Here is a 19128-nt window from a genome sequence, read left to right on the forward strand (position 1 = left end):
AAAAAAAAAAAAAAAAAAAAAAAAAAAAAAAAAAAAAAAAAAAAAAAAAAAAAAAAAAAAAAAAAAAAAAAAAAAAAAAAAAAAAAAAAAAAAAAAAATATATATATATATATATATATATATATATATATATATATATATATATATATATATACATACTTTAAATTTGTTTTTAATATTCTAATTACCGTTTTTTCTTACTGAAGTGAATATTTTAACTGTTTTGTTAAAATCTCCTTGCTCAACCTTAATTAATATCCCTAACTTGGAACATTACTCGAATATTTTGTTTTCTATATTTGAAATTGGGGTAGATATTTGGAAAAACAAACACTTAAACAATTACATTACGTTGAAAAAGGAATAACTTACTTCGTTCATCGTGTATCTTTGGAGAGCTCACATGAACAAATGAAAAGAAAGAATAGCTTTTTTTCACATCACATGTGATTTTAATGGTAGATTGAAGTTGAAGTAAACATTAAAATTTTAAAGTTAAATTAATAAAAATATTCATAAATTTAGTATTTAATACTTTTAAATTTATTTAAAAATTTAAAGGGTCGTTCATCCAATCATCCAAAAATAAATAAATTAAGTTAATATTTAATTAATTTAAGTATAATAAAATAATTATCTTTCACTTTAAATTCCGTAAACTAAAAAAAACTATTAACACAAATCTAACTCTGGTGATCTCATTCATTTTACTTTTTCACAAAAAAATAATAATAATAATAAATAATAATAATTACAATTAACAAAAAAAAGGTGAAAAAAGGAAAATAGTGAGTGAATTTAAAAAGTAAAAAGTAAAAAAAGGAGGGGTAAATGATGAATTAAAAATGAAATTCACTTCTTTTTACAGCGGAAAAGCAGAAAGGCATTGGCAGCTATGTTTTTACTCTGCCCAATCAAATAAATTATAAAAAACTAAAAAAAAAGTAATAAATTATAATAAATAACCATGGACTCTGAATGCATCTGGCTTACTTTTATTTACTTTCAGCCATTCAAGGCTTCTGCTTTCGTTTATTAATAACCCATTAATTTCTTTTAATAAAAAAAGTACCATATTCCATTTACTTTTTTATAAATTTATAAAATAAATCCAACAACCTACAAATTCATATCACCCGATAACTCGACTAACTCGTGTTGGATGATGAAAGTCCCACATCGGCTAATTTAGGGAATGATCATGGGTTTATAATCTAAGAATACACTCTCCATTGGCATGAGGCCTTTTGGGGAAGCCCAAAGCAAAGCCATGAGAGCTTATGCTCAAAGTGGACAATATCATACCATTGTGGAGAGTCGTGTTCGTCTAACAACTCGAACTATCTAACTTAACTAAGTTGGGTTAGAATTTTTCGATTTGGGTTAAATTGAATTCTAGAAAAATCGAAAATTCAGTTCAATTTGTAAGTTGACATTTTTTTTTCCTCTATTCAATTCGACCGAACTGAGAATAGGGTTACAACTCGTCCTTGCTTTTTTAAATATTAAGAATATTTAATATTGTAATATTTTTAAATATATTTCTTTTAAATAAATTTTTAATTTTTCAAATTTCATGAGAAAAAAATAATATAATATTTAACCTAATCAAATTAAAAAAAAAAATCAATATTTTAATTATAAGGATAAAAGAGTAAATTTGAATTTAATAAAAAAAATTTAAGCATTTAAATGAGTAAAAAAAAAGTATATGAAGATGGGACAAGCGGTTAGGTGAATGCAATGAAATTAAATAAATAACCATGTCATGATGTCACGTACATGAATTTGTACCATGTTTTAAATATGAAATAATATAGTTGGCAACAACTTTACTTATGATAACACTTTATTTTATTTTATTTTATACATTAAATGATCACCAACACGAGCTTCGTTTCACAACTATACTAAGAAGAGAGTAGGTTGTGACTCTCATATAGAGAGACAAAGCAACGGTCCTTACGTGACACTCATTCATCCACGTGACGGTCAAAATAAGCAAGTGTCATGATGCGATCGAGAAGGATGGTGAATAATTCAAACACAGTGTATGTAAAATGTGCATTGAAGCCAAGATTAATGAATATTTTGTATTATTGGAGATATTTAGTCTTTCATTATGGTTTACCATATGTATCATATTATAATGTATCCATTTATTACTCTCTCGATTTCCTTTGTAATCCATTTGATTATCAAAATAATTTTAGAGAGAGAACTTTCACCACCATTTAGGTGTGGTTGTTTTAGCAAATATTCTCATGCTATTGCTATTAGAGCTGATTCGGTTTAGCAACCTCGATCATTTCTTCTCCAGGGCTTCCGGATCCTCTTCTCATCTTCTTCCTTTCAAGACTCTAATCCATATGATCACCATTAAGTCTTCTTCTTCCAATTATCTTCTTTGGAAAAGTCAACTTCTCCCTCTCCCTCTCCGTGAGAGTCAAGACATGTTGGGTTACGTTGATGAAACTCTGGTCTCACCACCTTGTTTTGAACCAGCGAGCTCCACAACACTCGCACCAAATATGTGTTGTGGAAAGCAGTCGATCAGCCACTTCTCTATCTTTTGCTCTCCTCAACAAAGATGAGACATAACATTATTATGATGCCATACGGTTGAAAATATACGACTGTGACTTAGCTCAACTAGTTAAAGTTTGCCATCAACCAATAGATTATAGGTCAAATCCCCTAAACCCATCTCTCAACCATTGGAGAAATTATTCAAAGAATCCACCATAATGATATTGATAATTTTGCACGGAGAGAAATTGTAAAAGTACCTCACTTTTATATCTGGAGTTAGTAGGAACAGACAAATTTTAAGATCTATATCGAACCATTTTAAAAAGATAATCATATTATGACAGTTCTATTAAATGATTTGTGATACCGTATATGATGAAACTAAAAACATTAACTATCTCTTGTCGGGTATGAAAAATGCTTTAAAAAAAATGAAAGGCGCAGATTTATTGATTGGGAAAACGAAAGAAGGCACCGACATCGAAAAATAATAGAGAATATGAGATTTAGGGACAGAAAAGAAAGGGTCTCCCCCACAAATATTAGTTGGTTGAAAGAAGGCTTTCATAGCTGACTCTATGCTGCAACTTGCATTCACATAAATATAAACCATCTCTCTCAAACTCTCTTTTTAGTGGGCTTCTTATATGCCATTACTAAATATTAATTCCGACTCATATTTGTTTCTAATAACGGATCGGTTATTGTTTAAAGTTTGTTGACTTCGTAAATCAGGTGAAGGAGAAAGAACCAAACAAACATCGACATCTTCTGTTCTTGTATAAGTTCAAGGATAGCACTGGAAGATGCAAATAAAATGCTGATTTTGAAGTTTAATTAGGTTTAGGTTTATAGTTTGGTTGAGTCTTTCTAGGATATGTTCATTTAACTTGTGGAATCGAAACTATAACGACATTCGTTTTGAATATGGTACTTGTTGGAGGAGGTTGACCAAACTATGATAATCTAAGCTGGCAAAGCTATTTTAACTCTAACACTTAGAACAATAACACAATCACACAACAAAGTAATGAAAAACGAGGCTGACCATCTCCTCTATCTATTCATGGATTAGGTTATTTTAGCTGTAAGATAACTCAAACAATCAGCTCATCGACGCAGTTGAGGAACTTGAAGCTGATTAAAGAGTTCAACCTATATAAGTGATGGATTCCATCCCGTTCACAGTTAAAAAGTGTTAAATTTGTCGATCGAAAAATTAATTAGATTAAAATTTAAATCCTTCCCATTAAAAGATTAGAAAATTTTGTTTTCGAAATCAACCGTTTATTATAAAAACAATATTATAAGTTTGGTGACGCTTTTAAATAACTTAACTTAAAGACATTATAAAAATAAAACTTTAGGGGAAAAATTAATATTAAAGTAGAGCTATGGTTAATTAAATATAATACTTTGTTTTTTTTAAAAGAGTATAATAATGAAATTACTATGTCACGCCTAAGGGAATAATGCCTTTAATCACGCATGAAAGTCACCTCTATTACTTTCTTATACTTAATTTCAACCATCTTAATAAATTTAAAATACTAATTCAACGATTAAGATACGTTTTTATTTAATTAAATTATGAGTTTGAATTATTTATCCGATTTTTTTTTTGATAAATTAATAGAAAATTTGAGTTAATAAACATTAAGCTAGAAGAGAACGTGAACATATTTTTTTTATTCTATATTTGTGGTAATTTTTTAAAATTATCGAGAACTAGTGGTCTATCAAAAGTATGTTTATGTAACCAATGAAACGGTCGGTCAAATTTTGTAACAGTCAGACCTAATTGGTTCAGGTGGTTAATTATTTCAACCTAAGGAATTCTTGTTAAATAATTAACTAAACTCAGCCTAACTATAAAATATTTTGGTTGAATTAGCTCGAGTTATTTAGGTCATTTATTAAATTCGTGACCATCGACTACGCTCTAGGAGAAAAGGTAATTAATTTTAGATATGATGAGAAAATTTCGTATTTTTAAAATTTCTTGTGAAGTCCTTCACCTAAGACTTCTAACACCTTTAAATTAAATTGCTTCATTTCTCTGTAATTGCATTTTGCCCCCTCAACTCTTAAATATTTTGCAAATGTTTAGGTACACTTTTTGTTTGATTATCTTGGATTAGATTCCAACCATCTAACAATCTTACAATAATTCATGATTAGATGATGTTAAGTCATGGTCTTAAATATTTAAGAATAACTATAAATATAAAATTAAATTATATATATATATATATATATATATATATATATATATATATATACACGTATATAGGGATGTACGTGAATTGAGTTTGTGAAATTTTTTTGGCCGAACCCAAAAGTTCATTGAGTTGTGACTTCAGCAACACCAACAGAGTTTACAATCCAACCTAACTAAATTCTCTATTTCTGTAATAATAATAATATATATATATTCCATCCATAACTAAATTTCATAAAACTCAAATATAGAACATTCCCAAGCCACAACATATCATTAACATCGTTTACAAACATCAAATATTCGTAATCTTTGTAACAATCTTAAAAACATGATAGATTTGGTTGGATTGTATCCCTATTTTCGAGTTGATCGAGTTGACCCAATAAAAAAAAATGTCAAACCAACCCAAAATTTTTAATTTTCTAACCATTTAACTTAATCGAGAAAAAAAATCTTAAACCCTATCGTGTAAATTTTAATAATCCTATTAAAATTTTAGGTGTTGTCGAGATCTTTTTATCTTAGGAGAGAGTCATTTTAAATTTAGAGAGTACGTCACTGGTTAATTTAATTTGTAACTTATGAAATATCATTTAAAAATAATCAAGGAACCAACTTCATGATCAATGATTATAAATAAAATAATAATAACAATAGAAAAGAGACAAAAATTATAAATCATATCTTTAGTGGTTAAGTGTTCGGATAATTGTTTGTGGCTGACAGCCCCACTGATGACGACTAAATGAAAGCTACTGTAGCACTCTCTTCGGTCAAATTACAAAAATACCCTTTTATTTTTTTCTAATGAAATAAAATAAGCTCACAAAATTTATCAATTAAAACATAATATTACAAAAAAAAAAAAAAAAAAAAAGTGCTAAAAAAGTCACTTTATTATTTATTCGAAAAAAAAAATTGTTATTAATTCAAGATTGATGAAGTAGGGTGATTATAAAATAGGAAAATTAAGAAAATAATAATTTAAATATAATTGAAGAAAAAAAAAAACAATTAATTATTGATGGATAGACATTGAGAGCATAGCAATGAAGCTTAGTCTACAAGGGGAAAGGGGCTCTAAGAAAGGTACTCTTTTCTAAAAAAGAATCATGAGCTAAAGGCTACTGGAGTAAAATTAGGTAGGTTTAATAATCCAAACTTATTCTTGTAACCCTTCCATCTTTCCGTATTTCTCAAGGTTTTATCGAGTTTCAAGTTCTATTTTAGAACGATGAATGTGGAGTACAAGAATTTGAAACTACTAATCTCAAAGAAATGAGTACGTGTCAATTATGGCTAGCATTTCCCTACAACATGGTTGCATTACTTCTCGTTTCTAAAAATGAAAACGGTCTCCACATACCCTTTTTCAGGAGGTCACCCAACATAAAATTACATCAAAATAAACTTAACTTCAAAATTCCTAGGATTGAAATATTGAAAAGGAAGGTGTACCTTATTGATATAGGTAGAAGTATTGAAAAGGAAGGTACACCACATGCTTCTATCCAAGTTTATCCTCAAATCATATCTAAATGAAAGAGGTACCACTCAGATACCATTTGTAATGACCCACGCCCCTAATTCAGAATCTAGTCGTAGCATTAAACATAGTGACCACCAAAATTTTCCATTTCAGTGTTCCAGATCCTTCTTCAAACCAAAATTATAGAGCCAACCAAATAGTCCACAGACCATTCTAAACTACCAACTTCTAGTAAACACACAAGATTAGCAGGCAAGTAACTTTTCTTCCAAATATTTTGAGTAAATCCATATACATTTGCATATACACCATTTCATTTCTTCTGCCAAACAAAAGATCTGAAAGCTCAAACAAACTCAAAAACAATACATAATTAATACGTACCAACAATAAAAGAATTGAACTGCCAGGCTTGTCTCAAAGGCAAGACACCACGCACTTGCAGGGAGGGAAACTACAACAATGGAGTAGTTCTTCGACAAACAAAAACAAAAAGGAAAACCAAAAAACACTCATCGTCAGGCTGCATCACAATCGATACCAAAAATGCAAACCAGCCATGAAGCCCAAACGAGCAACTGGAAGACACCACAAGCAGCAAACATTACTTGCCCAATAAATTAGCTTTCTAAAACAGATCAGCCTTCTTCTTCGCAATGTCTTGCTTCCATTTAGGCAGTTTATAGAACGCTTGCTTCGGCATGCCAAATATCGTCTCGAACTCTTCCTCGGAAAGATAGGCCTGAGAACATTGAATGAACCATTAACACACATAATATATCAGGAAAAGTTTAGAGGGAAATCTCCATCACACCGACCTCTCTTCGTTTGAAGTCGATTCCCGTTACCGGATTCTCAGACTTGGATTTTAATTGATCATAACTGAATGTACTATGAACAGAAGTTTCAGCATAATCATCCTGAGAGCCGTCCTTGGGCGTCGAATCCCCCCCATCGTTTTCAAATGAAGGGGAAGAGTTCCCTGTGTCCTTGTCTTCGGAATTTTCATCGCCTCCTTTCCCTGCCAATAAAAGTCGAGGCAATGTACAGGTATGTTTCACAGCATCAAATACTAGAAGTACTAAGATTTACAATGATATATGAATATTAGAAACTTTCCAGAAGTACTTAACCACCTAGCATATAAATTTGAACTAGAATTCAGACCAACTCAGCTATGAGTGTATAAAATTAAATGCAAAGAATTTAAACCTTCAATTAAAACACTGATATTTAGAAACTCCAGTGTGGCTGTCTTACCCGAGAATTGATCTTCTGATTGTGGACTGCGACCATGTGCAGTAGGAGAATCACCTGGCTTCTTTTCTGCAGTAAGAACAGAAGAAAGTGCAGCTACAGCAGCTGCCCTTTGCGACCCTCCTCCTTGACCTCTGCTGGATGGTCTTGTAGAAACATTTTTCGGGCCAGAGGATGAACTAAATGCAGAGTTTAAAGCAGCTAAAGCTTCACTTCTTTGCCTTGGTCCGTCGCCTGATGCGTTAGCTTTATCCTGCAATAGCAATATATTCATCGATATCAAATGGAAAACGAGTGGCAAAACCATAATTGCCCGAAATAAAATAAAATTCACAGACAAAGTTGGGCGTTTACCTCTGCAGCATTGCCAATTCCAAACAACAGAGAAACCTTCTTCTGGAACGAGTTACCCTGAGCCTACATTTGGTGAAGAAAATTCAAAGTTGGACTAAAATTCTCCAAACAATGGAAAGAAAAAGAAAAAAACCATAGATAAATGAGATAAATTATCAATGCAAAGCACTAAAGTTGAAGCAAGTTATAGAATAGGGATTTTAAACATGGATAAGAAATGGCTCTTTCCCTTGTTAATCTTTAGAACCAAAAAGGTCATCCTGAAAGTACAAAAATCTGTAGAGAACAACAAAAAAGCTCTCCTATCCTAAACGAAAAAGGAGAATATCGTCAGAAAACTGAAGGTGAGCCAAGTGAACCAAGTCCTTACCCACCTTAAGCCTTCAGTGACACTCTTGTCCACTCCTGTCGACACCAACCTATTGAGGACATCCATGACTAAGAGAAAAGGGTAAAACAGTAACGGAACACCTCGGCCTAATTAACACCGTAGCAAAAATCTTGCCTCTACGTATCCCATTGACAAAAGTAGAGAGATTTGCAAATTTGATAGAGTTCCACATTCAAGTTCTTCACTCGACCCTAAAACCCTTCTTCCCCAAAACTCTATCCATGAAGTTCAGATCCATATTATCATAGATTTTCTCATAGTCAAATTTTCCTTTCTAGAATATACTTATTCACATTTCAATTTTCACTTAACAATATCAAGCCAGAGAATTTTTTTTCCCCCATGAAAAGTGTAGATGAAGAAAATAAAGTGGAAAGAGAACTGTAACCATGTTTGCAATCAAAGAAATTTTTTAACGAAATATAAGATGAATGGAGAAAAAGTATAATGACATAAAGAAAGGAAAATGCCACAAACTAGCACTCACTAAAGCTTTAGAATTATCCCACGATGAGAAGTATGTTGTGAAGAAGCTTGGTTCGTTCCCCTCGGTGACTTTGTATAGTGGTACTTTTGGAGACAAACCCTCCAGAGATGCAGCCAATTCTATGTAACTCTGCAAAAGCCGTTTATCAAATAACAATAGTAAAAGAGAATTTTGAGATACCCTAAAATAAAGAGTACCTGCCCAATTTCAAAGGCAGCTTGCTTTTCTTTGGTGTCAACCAACTGACCAACCCATACGAACACTTCGGCATGTGTATCAAGAATCAAGATATCCTCTGTCAAGAGATCATCTTGAGAAAAGTTGAAAATCTCCTCTACCTGAATAAAATAAGTAATAATAATAACTATATAGGTTTAATAAACCATCCAAAATAATGAACAGAGAAGGTCCAAAACTCACCTTTAGTCTTCCTGAAATATCCAAGTAAGAGGATGGCCACAATGATTAGTCGAAGGAAATAGGTATCAATATTAAGAATAATTAGACAAGGTAGAGAAAAATATATTGCCATCAAGAGAGAAATTATTGATTCAGAATAAATGTACAGAGAGGCCACCTTTATTTGATGAAATTGTGTATAGGTGAGGGTCTCTGACAACATCTGGAGCTGCTTTTTTGCTGGTATAATTTTGCTTTCCCCCAAGAGCAGACCAGAAAATAGAACTTTCTGTTCCTTCTTTAGCATGTTTCAAAGGACCTCCCGGCTATATCATAAATAGGAAGAATATACTGCTGTTAGTAAATAGCCATGTGTACAGAAGACATGTCTACAAGAATGCCTGTAAAGCATGGTTGTAAAAAAGAAACCTGTAAAATTCGTAGATATTCCCATTATATTTTAAATGTTAGTTTCAAAAAAGAAGTCATTCCATATTAGTCTGCATCTTTCACAAGTAAATATCCTTTAAAAACAAGCCTAACGAACCATATAAACGTTACTTTCCATGCTCCTCACTTGACATGAAGTTAGTGTTGTGGTATATGTTCAACAAAAATCAGATATATTTGATACTAAAAAAGGTAAACGAAAATACTGTGGTGCAACCTTTAAGAATTCAGCAACTTTTGCAGCTGATTGCTGCAGTTCAAAGGCACATTGATTTCCATGCCAAGTAAACACAGAAGATCCAGTTTGCAGGAGAAAAGAATGGCTAGAGTCCAATGATGTTGCCACCTGATCAAGAACAAAGCTTATGAAATTGTTCCTGAAGTAACATGAAGGATGAGTTATAACTATAGAAGTAGAATCATTTATACCAATTAAGAATTGCATCCGATTCCAAATATAAAAAAAATGGTTATGAAATTTCTACAATGACTAGATTTGTTCAAGTCAACATAGCTATACAAAGCAGAGTGGATAAAAGATTAGCGATCAATCTTCAAGATTTAGAGCTTATTTATTCAACCTAAAAGCCAAAGTACTGAGTGAAAGAGATGCAGAAGTTATTGATCTCAAATAAGTGCTTGATCACAAATAAGCCTAATGATTATAGGGATACTAAACTTCCAGAACGTTCAATGTAACAAAAATTCTAAGCCCAAAGAAACCATTGGCGAGGTGTAAGCATGGTTGTGCATTCTTCTAAACGCCCCCATAAGGGTATGTGCTCCCGCATATCACTCCATGCATAAAGCTCCGGGAAAATAATGTTTAAGAATTTCTTAGAACAAGGAAATAACTTTGTACGGATAAATTTTTCTAGAACCCAACAATAATTTATTGTCTGGTTCAATAAAAGAGTCCAATCTAATAGGAGACGAGGTTGCACCCTTTTTTATGGCCAGAAACATTTTCCATATCTGAAAGTTGCTATAAGATACTTCCCATTTCCTCTTTCTCTACTGTGGTTGAATGGTATACATAGAAAGAAAATATGCATCAATCCAACTTATATAAGATAAAGGCATTCTACAAAAGATAATATCCATAAAATGTAGACAGCCACAAACAAACAAAAATGAAAGAGGTGTATTCTGCACATACAGCATCGACTTGCACTGCCATATTGTTGTGAATAGAAGTTCCTGAAATCTTGATGAGAGCAACACTTTCTGCACTATATGTTCCATCCACCAATTTTTTGTCTGCTATAAATTTCTTGTAACCAGCACTCAGACCACCCTATAGAAAGAGAATTCAGTTAAAAAGGAGAAGCGTCAGTTTTCATGCTAGAAACCATAACTCACAAAGCATGATTTTGTTAATAAATATTTGCACAAGCTACAATACCTTAAGCACCACCATAGGCTGGAAAAGTGCAACAAACTGTGGTGGTTCTTTACCCTGAAAAATGCGAACCTACAGACATACCAATATAACGTGTCAAAGAATAATGATGATGACATAATCTTGATTTACTAATATAGAGTATAATACCCAAACTGGTTTCCCCTTAAGCGAGTTTGACATTGAACTTGCAAGCCGAGCAGCTGCCGCCTTGTCCTCCTGACATTGCACAATGTATGAGATAATGATAAGTATACAGCCCAACATATTATTTTGGTGGGGGCAAAGGAAACAAAAGCGTGACCAGAGTCTTATTCTTGTGGTAATGACCAACATAGTCTTATAGATTGGAGCCCATTTCTATATCTAAGGTTTGGACTCCTTTTGTGGGGCTGATTTTTTATATCCCCTGTATTTTCTTTCACTTCGCTCAATGAAAGCTCGGAATTTTTTTTTTTTTTTTTTTTTCTAATCACAAACTTGTTTGATTGCACTCCATCCAGAAATAATTATCTCAAATATTGTCATATTTTAAAATGACTCCTAGGTAGTCATTTTAGAATCACTGATCGGAGAATCATCACACATTATTTCTTTTTATTTAAAAAAAAAAAATCTTGTTTTATTACCAAAAGTTGCAAATTTAAGTTTTTAAAAAAACACTCATAGTCATCTTAAATCACTTAGGATGTTAAGCCAAACACACTAAATCAAATCCTTTAAGACCCTTCTTAAGAAACTATGATATCTATAAGAAAATAAAAAACACTTCATTTTTGTTCTAATGCCAATTATTATGAACTGCTATTCGAGTCGTGCCTAGCTCTGGCAACAGCAAAATATAATGAATTAGTCAACAGTCGTATAAGACATCCCTGAAAATGTATTGATCTATTTCTTGTCGTTTCAAATGTACAACTCCTAGTTGTGGAATTCCATTGAACACCCGAAGCAAGATATTTTAACTTACCTCGACGCTATCCTTTCCATACCAAGTACACAAAAGGTAATCTTCCTTCCTCTCTCCAGAATGGTAAGTGTAAAGAATAATATAACAGTCTCCACTATAAAATTTGCCAACGCCCTCTGAGGGCACTGGAGTCTTCGTGTTCTCATTGATGCACCATACCTGCAAAACGAACAATGTCCAATATCTTAGCACAAAACAAATATGTAACTATCAAATTCATGAAGTTATCTTCAAAACTAACATAAAAAAATAATTTTTTGACTAAACCTCCATTTTTCCACCTCCCTCCAGCAACGGAGGTACTTCCTCATTTACTTGTGTACTTTTTGACATCCCCTTAATACCAACTCCTTGCTGCTTCAATAAAGCTGGCAGAAATTTGAATATCAAAATGAATAAATTGAGCAGAAAGTACTAAGTCTACTTTTAAGTCACAGATGACACATACCTGCTACCTTTCCTCTTCCTTCCTCAGCTCCGGAAGCAGCAGATCCTGCTGGCCAGGAACCAAAGTTGGATTTGAAAGAATGCGTTTCATAACCTTGAATAAGCCGCGTTATTTGTGTTGATTTTGGCCTATTTTGTTTAGCAAGGAATTCCTAGAAAAGTACAGGTAGGGACGAACAGATACATTTAGATCCAATTTTAGTGGAACATACTATCTTGGGTCCTACATTGCCACTCTATTACCTCAGCGACTTGAATGGCCATTTTTCTTTCCTCCACTTGGGTTATCCGTCCAACCCAAACAAACACCTGAGAACCACAGTCCAGTAGATAGCATTTGTTGTTTTCTAACAATGATTTGGATAGTTCACCTTCAATGATCCCCACTTCGCCCCCAGCTATGCTGCATGCATCCAAAAAAAAAAAAAAAAAAAAAACTTGAGTGTGTTTCTCAAGAAGGGAAAAAATAATCCTGTAGCATTGTGTGTCAAGCATCAAGGTTTCCAACATCATACCAATGAAAAAGCGAGTAAGACATCCTTAAATTAAATTGAACATTAATCTAGAAAAGCATATGAGATTCTCACAAAAACTGTTGTAATTCAATATTGTTTTGTCTGGAAGAAAAATAGCAATATATTTAACAAGCTGGTTCTGTTAACTTAAGAAAAGCAAGACCACTTGTTGTCAATATGAGTTTAACTCAGCAGTTATGGCTTCTTTACCTCCTCTAAGAATTTTTAGATTTGAATACCTATTTAAATTTCTCATTCGCGTTTGGTGAGGGTGATAAATAGACAGATACCTATAAAGTTTAGCAGGCGTGGCTTCCGCAATCACGTCATCATCAGTGCTAACCTTCTTCCCAATAGGTGCAAAACCACCAAAGAGGACCCAGAACTCCCCTGAGTCCGACTCTGTATCTAACTTCCCATCATCTGAAGCAGCAAACAAAATTACACGATTAAGAAACTAGGAGTAACTAACAGCAATAAGTGAGGAACTAAAGGAAACTAATGATAGATTAAATAGCCAAGTGAAGTACTAAATTCCTTTCTGCCAACTAGTACTCCTTCGATTTTTTTTTTTTTTTTTTCTTAATTTCTCCGGTCACTCCTTTACTTTCAAAGAAGTTGTGTTTCTTATTAAGGGGGGAAAGGTAGGGGGGCAGGTAGCAGAGTGAAAGACTAGAAGCATTTCTGCATACCCACTACCGCAACATCACAGACTCCATTGTGATACTTTTCCTTCAAAAATTGAACCACCTCCAAAGCCTTGGCTCTTTCTTGAATATTGGAATTAGCACCATTGAATTGATATATCTTTTTTTCAGTGTCTAGGATGAAGACATCATCATGATTGAGAGTAGACCGAGCAAAAGGAACCTGCATTATCAAAATGTAAATTTTGATCCTAGAAAAATCAAATTAAATGAATTCCAAATATATGGGAGTTCATATGAAAAGAATCACGTGCCTGTTTCATTCTAACAACTCGTTTTCCTTTGCAGGTATATAACCGTGTTTCAAATTCTTCTTCCTCGACTTTTTTAAATCCAGATGCAACACCTCCTTCAAGTGGAAGGATACAAGGTTTGAAGTATGATAAAAATTTGTCAGATTCATGGCCTTGAAGCTCTCTATGCTGCACTGCACGTCCTCCAAGAGATGCATCCAACTCTACGGACTTTATTGCAGCAGTCCCAGATTCGTCCTAGGTCAAAAGATCCAGAAATTTAGGAATTAATCCTTTAAAAGAAAAAAAGAAATGAAAATGAAAAGCAAGGTCTCGCGGGGATTCAATTGTGGTCCCCTGAAAACACATTAACAAAGATTGAGTTATTTTATTTTTCAATGATAATAAAAACTTCATTCAAGAGGGGTCAAGGCACCCGCTGAGGCCAAATGAGCATAAAAGTGGCGTTCGATACGGTATTCATGGAAAAAGGTTCATAACCATAGATCTTGAGCATTGCAACTGTCATTCTTTAAATTCTCACAAAATAAAAGAAGAATATCTTTTAATTTCTTTTAGATCCAAGCACTCGCAGCGGCCAAGTGAGCAGAAAAAGGGTGCCCAATTGGCATTCATGGAAAAAATCATAATTACTAACTTAGAGTATTGCAACAGTGATTTCTAAAACTCTCAAAAAATTAAAGAAAATTTTGTATACAATTTTTAGATCCAAGCTCTAATGTTGTGGATGTTCCAATTTCCAACAAATATTGGTGAGTGACTCTCAAGGTTTCACCAGGGATTTTAAAAAAATTAATGTAAGTAAACAGTCATTGATAGCCTAATTGAGCATGTAACATCTGCAGTACAGTAGCCATGATCTGAGAAAAATTCTATAAATCGAGGAGAGTCACTGAGGTAAGAAAGAGCAGGGTACAAGATAAGAAAGAACACCTGACTTGTATCCCTTCCAATCCAGAAATGTATGTCGAACAAGAAAGAGCCACTTTTGCTTTGTGTTGTCTGCATTAGGAAATATTTATCAAAATACAGTACATGAAAGAGACCATTGTCACAAAGTGATTGCACAAGCATTTTCTCCAAAGCCACCTCCCATTTATACAGTTTATCTGTTAGCTCTTGGCATGAGCGACTCATTCTTTCTCAAAGAAGAAAAAAGAATAAGACAACCAAAGAAGAAAAATAATCTAAGAACTTGGACTTCTATCTAGCTGCTTGAAACATCTCACAAAGCTTACATCAATTACAACTTCAAAATGGGAAGCAACTGCCACGGTTTATATAACCATAGTTATCTTTTTATTCATATGATAACGAAAAATAATAATCCGTTTGCCAGATCTATTGAATGCAATAAGACGTTTCAAATAGGCACTAGAGTAGTACTAATAATAGAAAGTTGAAATCAACCTGCAAAACTATGTAGCTATCCCCCATATAGAATTTTCCAATATCTGACTTCGGCAATGGAACAGGCTGAAAATTCTCAATTCGCCAAATTTCAGTGCCACTAAAAGATGTTAAGCTCAACAAGTAAAATTAGAATCAGCATGTTCAATATTGACCAAAAAAAAACAAGCAAGTAGAAATAAAATAAAAATGAAAATGAACAACACGATTTTAATTTGTTAGATATACCGTGAATGCAAATTCTCTTATCCAAAAAAGAAAAAAAGAAGAAAGGAGAAATAATGCTCAATGCTAGTAGAACAAAGGATACGCTCTCTGCCCTACTCCTTGAAAAGCAGGATCAAAAACTTTTGCTGGAACAGACATGTTTAGTTCCTTTCGTATAACTGGGTATCGTAACGAAGTTTTAATGATAGGCTCTTAAACGCCTTTATCTATCACCCAAGAATGCTACAAAACCCTGCATGAGAGAAAGTAGTCAGGGACTAGGGATAAATTTATAGCAAAAACTAAGAATTAGAACTTAATCAATGAATTGCAATTGAAATCACTGTAAAACCTGCATCATTTTACTTCCATCTTGGCAAATTATAAATTCTTTCATTCATTACTTGGATAATCTATAAATCAGATTTTACAACAGGGTACCTTTGGTCGTAACTAGGAAACAATAAAATAGAGAATGGGAAGTTACAAAAATCCAAATACAATTGCAATCTTTTAAGCATTTAAAACTTCAGAAAAGATAAAAATAAATAAATAAAACAGTTGATACATGGATGCCTCCCACAATTTGGCTGTGGAACACGGCAAAATACCATATTTCTGACTAGACAAAAAATAAATAAACAGAGCAAAGTTGCCCGTCAAACAAACGGAGAGAAAGTGCCATTTTCCTTTGCTAATATATTACACAGTAAAAAGATCCCTTGGATTTGAATAATCATTTCCACAGTGCAGCGTGCAAATTTTTCTCCTTAGAATGCATGTATATAAACTTAATTGACTATAAGGCAACTGTACTGGACTGCAGCTGAATTATACTAATGTCATAGAGTCCACAGAACCATTCAAGTTACTCTGTGCCGCTGTTCATGAAACTTTTTTTCCATAAGAAATATAATTGTTCGTTAAAGAAGTGAAAAGTTACAAAGAACTCGCTTCAGGAGTTGAATAATAACCCCAAAAATAAGACATAAGACCAATATTCTTTAAAAATATCATAAGCGAACAATACCTAATAAGCTAAGAAGCACATACACTTTAGTTTGACTAATGTGTCCAGATCCGACACTTGAACACTCCGACACTTGTTGGAATGTATCGGACACTTGTTGGCACAATAGACATATATCAGATCCTAATTGTACAAAGTCAATATGGATCCCAACCATTTTTAGACACATATCAAACACTTGCGAAATAAATACATGATAGTATAGGTCAAATTTAATAAAATTTGAAGGTAAAATACAAAAAATTCTATTTTAAGGCATTTTCGTGTGTGTCTTAGATTTTAAAAAAGGTCGTGTCAACTTGTCTATGTCTCGTATCTAAATCCGTGCTTCTAAGCTAATAAGCTAAAATGGATGTCTACAAAAGCAACTAAAAGGATGCAGCGTATGCATGCTACACATCTATGGTCTCGTTAATTGACCACTACCCCATCTAATAAGCTAATGCATCACTCTTCATCAGTAAAAATTGCAGTAGTTTAAAAAAAATTGTGCAAGTGAAATTTGTGTCTTTTTCTCTATGTCACAGGCTAGAAAACTCAATTCAATCTCTCCATGGTTAGGAATGCAACCACAGACCCACATTGGCTAATCAAAGGGAATATCGTGGGAATATAAGTGAGGGACGAGATCTACATTTATGTGAGGGATTTTAGGTGAATCCAAAAGTAAGGCATGACAGCTTAGCTTAAAGTGTACAATATCATACTATTTTGAAATGTGGAGAGGTCTAGTATCGGAAGTCCCATTAAATTATATCAAGTCATGCCCTAAACTTAATCATATTTGTAGAATCCTCGAGCGTCAAAGGAAGAGGTGGTGAGGTCAATAACATAGTCAAGTGGAGATCTATGCAGTATGCTCTGGAAAAAAAAAAAAAAAATGGTCTCAATAAGAGATAGACGGGTCAATGACTATTTGAGGCTCGCTGAAAACGCACCAGTCTCAAATGGGCAAGACATAGGGAATGGAATATCATGAGTAGATAAGTAGGGCGACAAAATCTCCACTAGATGAGGTATTTTCAGCGAAACTAAAATCAAATTCATCTACTCATATGGACAATAACATACCGTAGTGAAAACATGTAACGGTCCTTTGTCCTAGCAACTGGTACCAGTCAACACGAGACACGTCCCAAACTAAGTGGTGTCAATAAATCCTCCGGATTCAAATAGAATAATACGCCTCAAGAACACATTGCATGTGCTCTAAGAAGAATCAATATGTGCTCTGTGAAATCCCCACGTGAAGATCCATGGTTGATAGAGGAAGGTAAAAAAAAGCTTTCAAGAAGCCTCAAGAGCACAGTTTATGAATTTTCATTTATTTCCAAATTATAGATACCTTTACACAACCAACGACTCAAAATTATATTACGTTCCATAAAAAGTAATAGATGCCATCAAAAGGAGACAAACAGCGATATTCCAAACTGAAGAGGCCATCAAAACACACACACACACAAACACACCAAATAGAAAGGATGAAGGAAATAGAACTTTCAGATGTATTCCAAAAGCGCTCCAAACAAACATAAAGACCTCATCACAAGAACACATAAAACCAAAGCTCCAATCCATTTCCAATTCGAAATGATTTCCAAAACAAGAAGAAACAATAAAAATCATCATAAAAAACAAAGAAAAAAACAAGAAGAAGAACAGTAAATCAACAGAAGAAGAGTACTAAATTAGGAAGAGATCCGAAACCGAATTGAAAATAATGGAGAAAAGGAAGGGGGAAATAAATTCATTCCAATACCTGAGATCTCTGAACTGTTTCAACTCCGGCGATGATGAGATAAAAGGGAAAGCCAAAAAGACAACAATAAAGGAAGAAAGTGAGACAATTATTGCTAAATTGGTGTAAAGGAGTATCTCTCACCAGCTTTGTTCGAATCAGAGTTCAAATGAATTGAAAATTTAGAGAGGTGGTGAAGTACAGGGCGGGGAGGGGCATGAAGGAATTATGAAGAAGAAGAAGAAGAAGAGGAAGGAGATGGATGACGATGATGAGAGAGAGAGAGAGTGGTAAGAGAGAGAAAGTGCAGAAAAAAATGGAAGAGACAATGATTATTTAAGGCGAAGAAAGTGGTGACGATGGCACCTGCTGTGTTGCCTCTCTCTGCATCTTCTATGGAACGGAAAACTCGTAGAGATTAGTTTTTTTTTTTTTTTTTTTAACTTTTTCTCAAGCGAAAATAAACCTCAAATTTTTTTATTTAAGAAAATTAAATAATTAAATGTGATCGAGTGAATTTTAAGTTTTTTTGTTTTTTTTTTTATTGGTAGGGTTGACTTTTTTTTAAGTACTTATTTAGTGAATTATGTTCCAATAGATCAATAATAATTTTTTTTAATAAATACTTTTGATTTAATGGTCGTGAATAATTTAGTGTTTTAATTTTGATTGGTAGCAATTTAATCTTTTATTTTGGTGTGAATAATGATTTAATCTTTACATGTTAAATTTTATAATAATTTAAATTTTGTCGTATAAAATTTCATCAAAGTATTAGATTTGCTTTTAGTAAAGGTATACATTGAACTAGAAAATTCGAACAGACCTAACCCAAATTATAAGGATTGAGTTGGGTTACATA

General features: G+C 33.1%; 1 protein-coding gene and 1 long non-coding RNA gene across 4 annotated transcripts in view; both read right to left on the bottom strand.

Moving 5' to 3' along the window:
• The window catches only part of LOC111466153, a 5467-nt gene extending 4196 nt beyond the window's left edge, over nt 1–1271 (bottom strand). The window contains exons 1-2 of the long non-coding RNA XR_002714332.1: nt 1227–1271; nt 369–371 (exon numbers count right to left, since the gene is read on the bottom strand). This is a non-coding gene — a long non-coding RNA (uncharacterized LOC111466153). The remainder of the gene's footprint in view (nt 1–368; nt 372–1226) is intronic.
• A 5219-nt stretch (nt 1272–6490) lies between these two features.
• On the bottom strand, nt 6491–18642 carry LOC111465920 (villin-3-like). Of its 3 annotated transcripts, XM_023110392.1 has the most exons (24): nt 18288–18642; nt 17597–17756; nt 15599–15748; nt 15289–15388; nt 14812–14880; nt 13879–14115; nt 13610–13787; nt 13208–13340; nt 12646–12805; nt 12404–12554; nt 12223–12323; nt 11956–12114; nt 11136–11204; nt 10989–11057; nt 10743–10880; nt 9801–9929; nt 9312–9459; nt 9155–9165; nt 8932–9072; nt 8735–8863; nt 7857–7919; nt 7506–7755; nt 7064–7266; nt 6491–6987 (listed from the first exon to the last, which is right to left on the bottom strand). In XM_023110392.1, exons 3-24 carry the CDS (start codon nt 15652–15654, stop codon nt 6874–6876), a joined length of 2808 nt encoding a protein of 935 aa, XP_022966160.1. In that variant the 5' UTR covers nt 15655–15748; nt 17597–17756; nt 18288–18642; the 3' UTR covers nt 6491–6873. The 3 variants fall into 3 exon arrangements, with proteins under 3 accessions (XP_022966160.1, XP_022966159.1, XP_022966158.1); XM_023110391.1 differs by lacking the exon at nt 17597–17756 and having other exon boundaries at nt 8932–9077; nt 9160–9165; XM_023110390.1 differs by lacking the exon at nt 17597–17756 and having other exon boundaries at nt 18288–18641.
• Nucleotides 18643–19128: the final 486 nt, after the last annotated feature.

Source organism: Cucurbita maxima, unplaced genomic scaffold (assembly GCF_002738345.1).
Source record: "Cucurbita maxima cultivar Rimu unplaced genomic scaffold, Cmax_1.0 Cma_Scf00030, whole genome shotgun sequence".
NCBI classification, from domain to species: domain Eukaryota; kingdom Viridiplantae; phylum Streptophyta; class Magnoliopsida; order Cucurbitales; family Cucurbitaceae; genus Cucurbita; species Cucurbita maxima.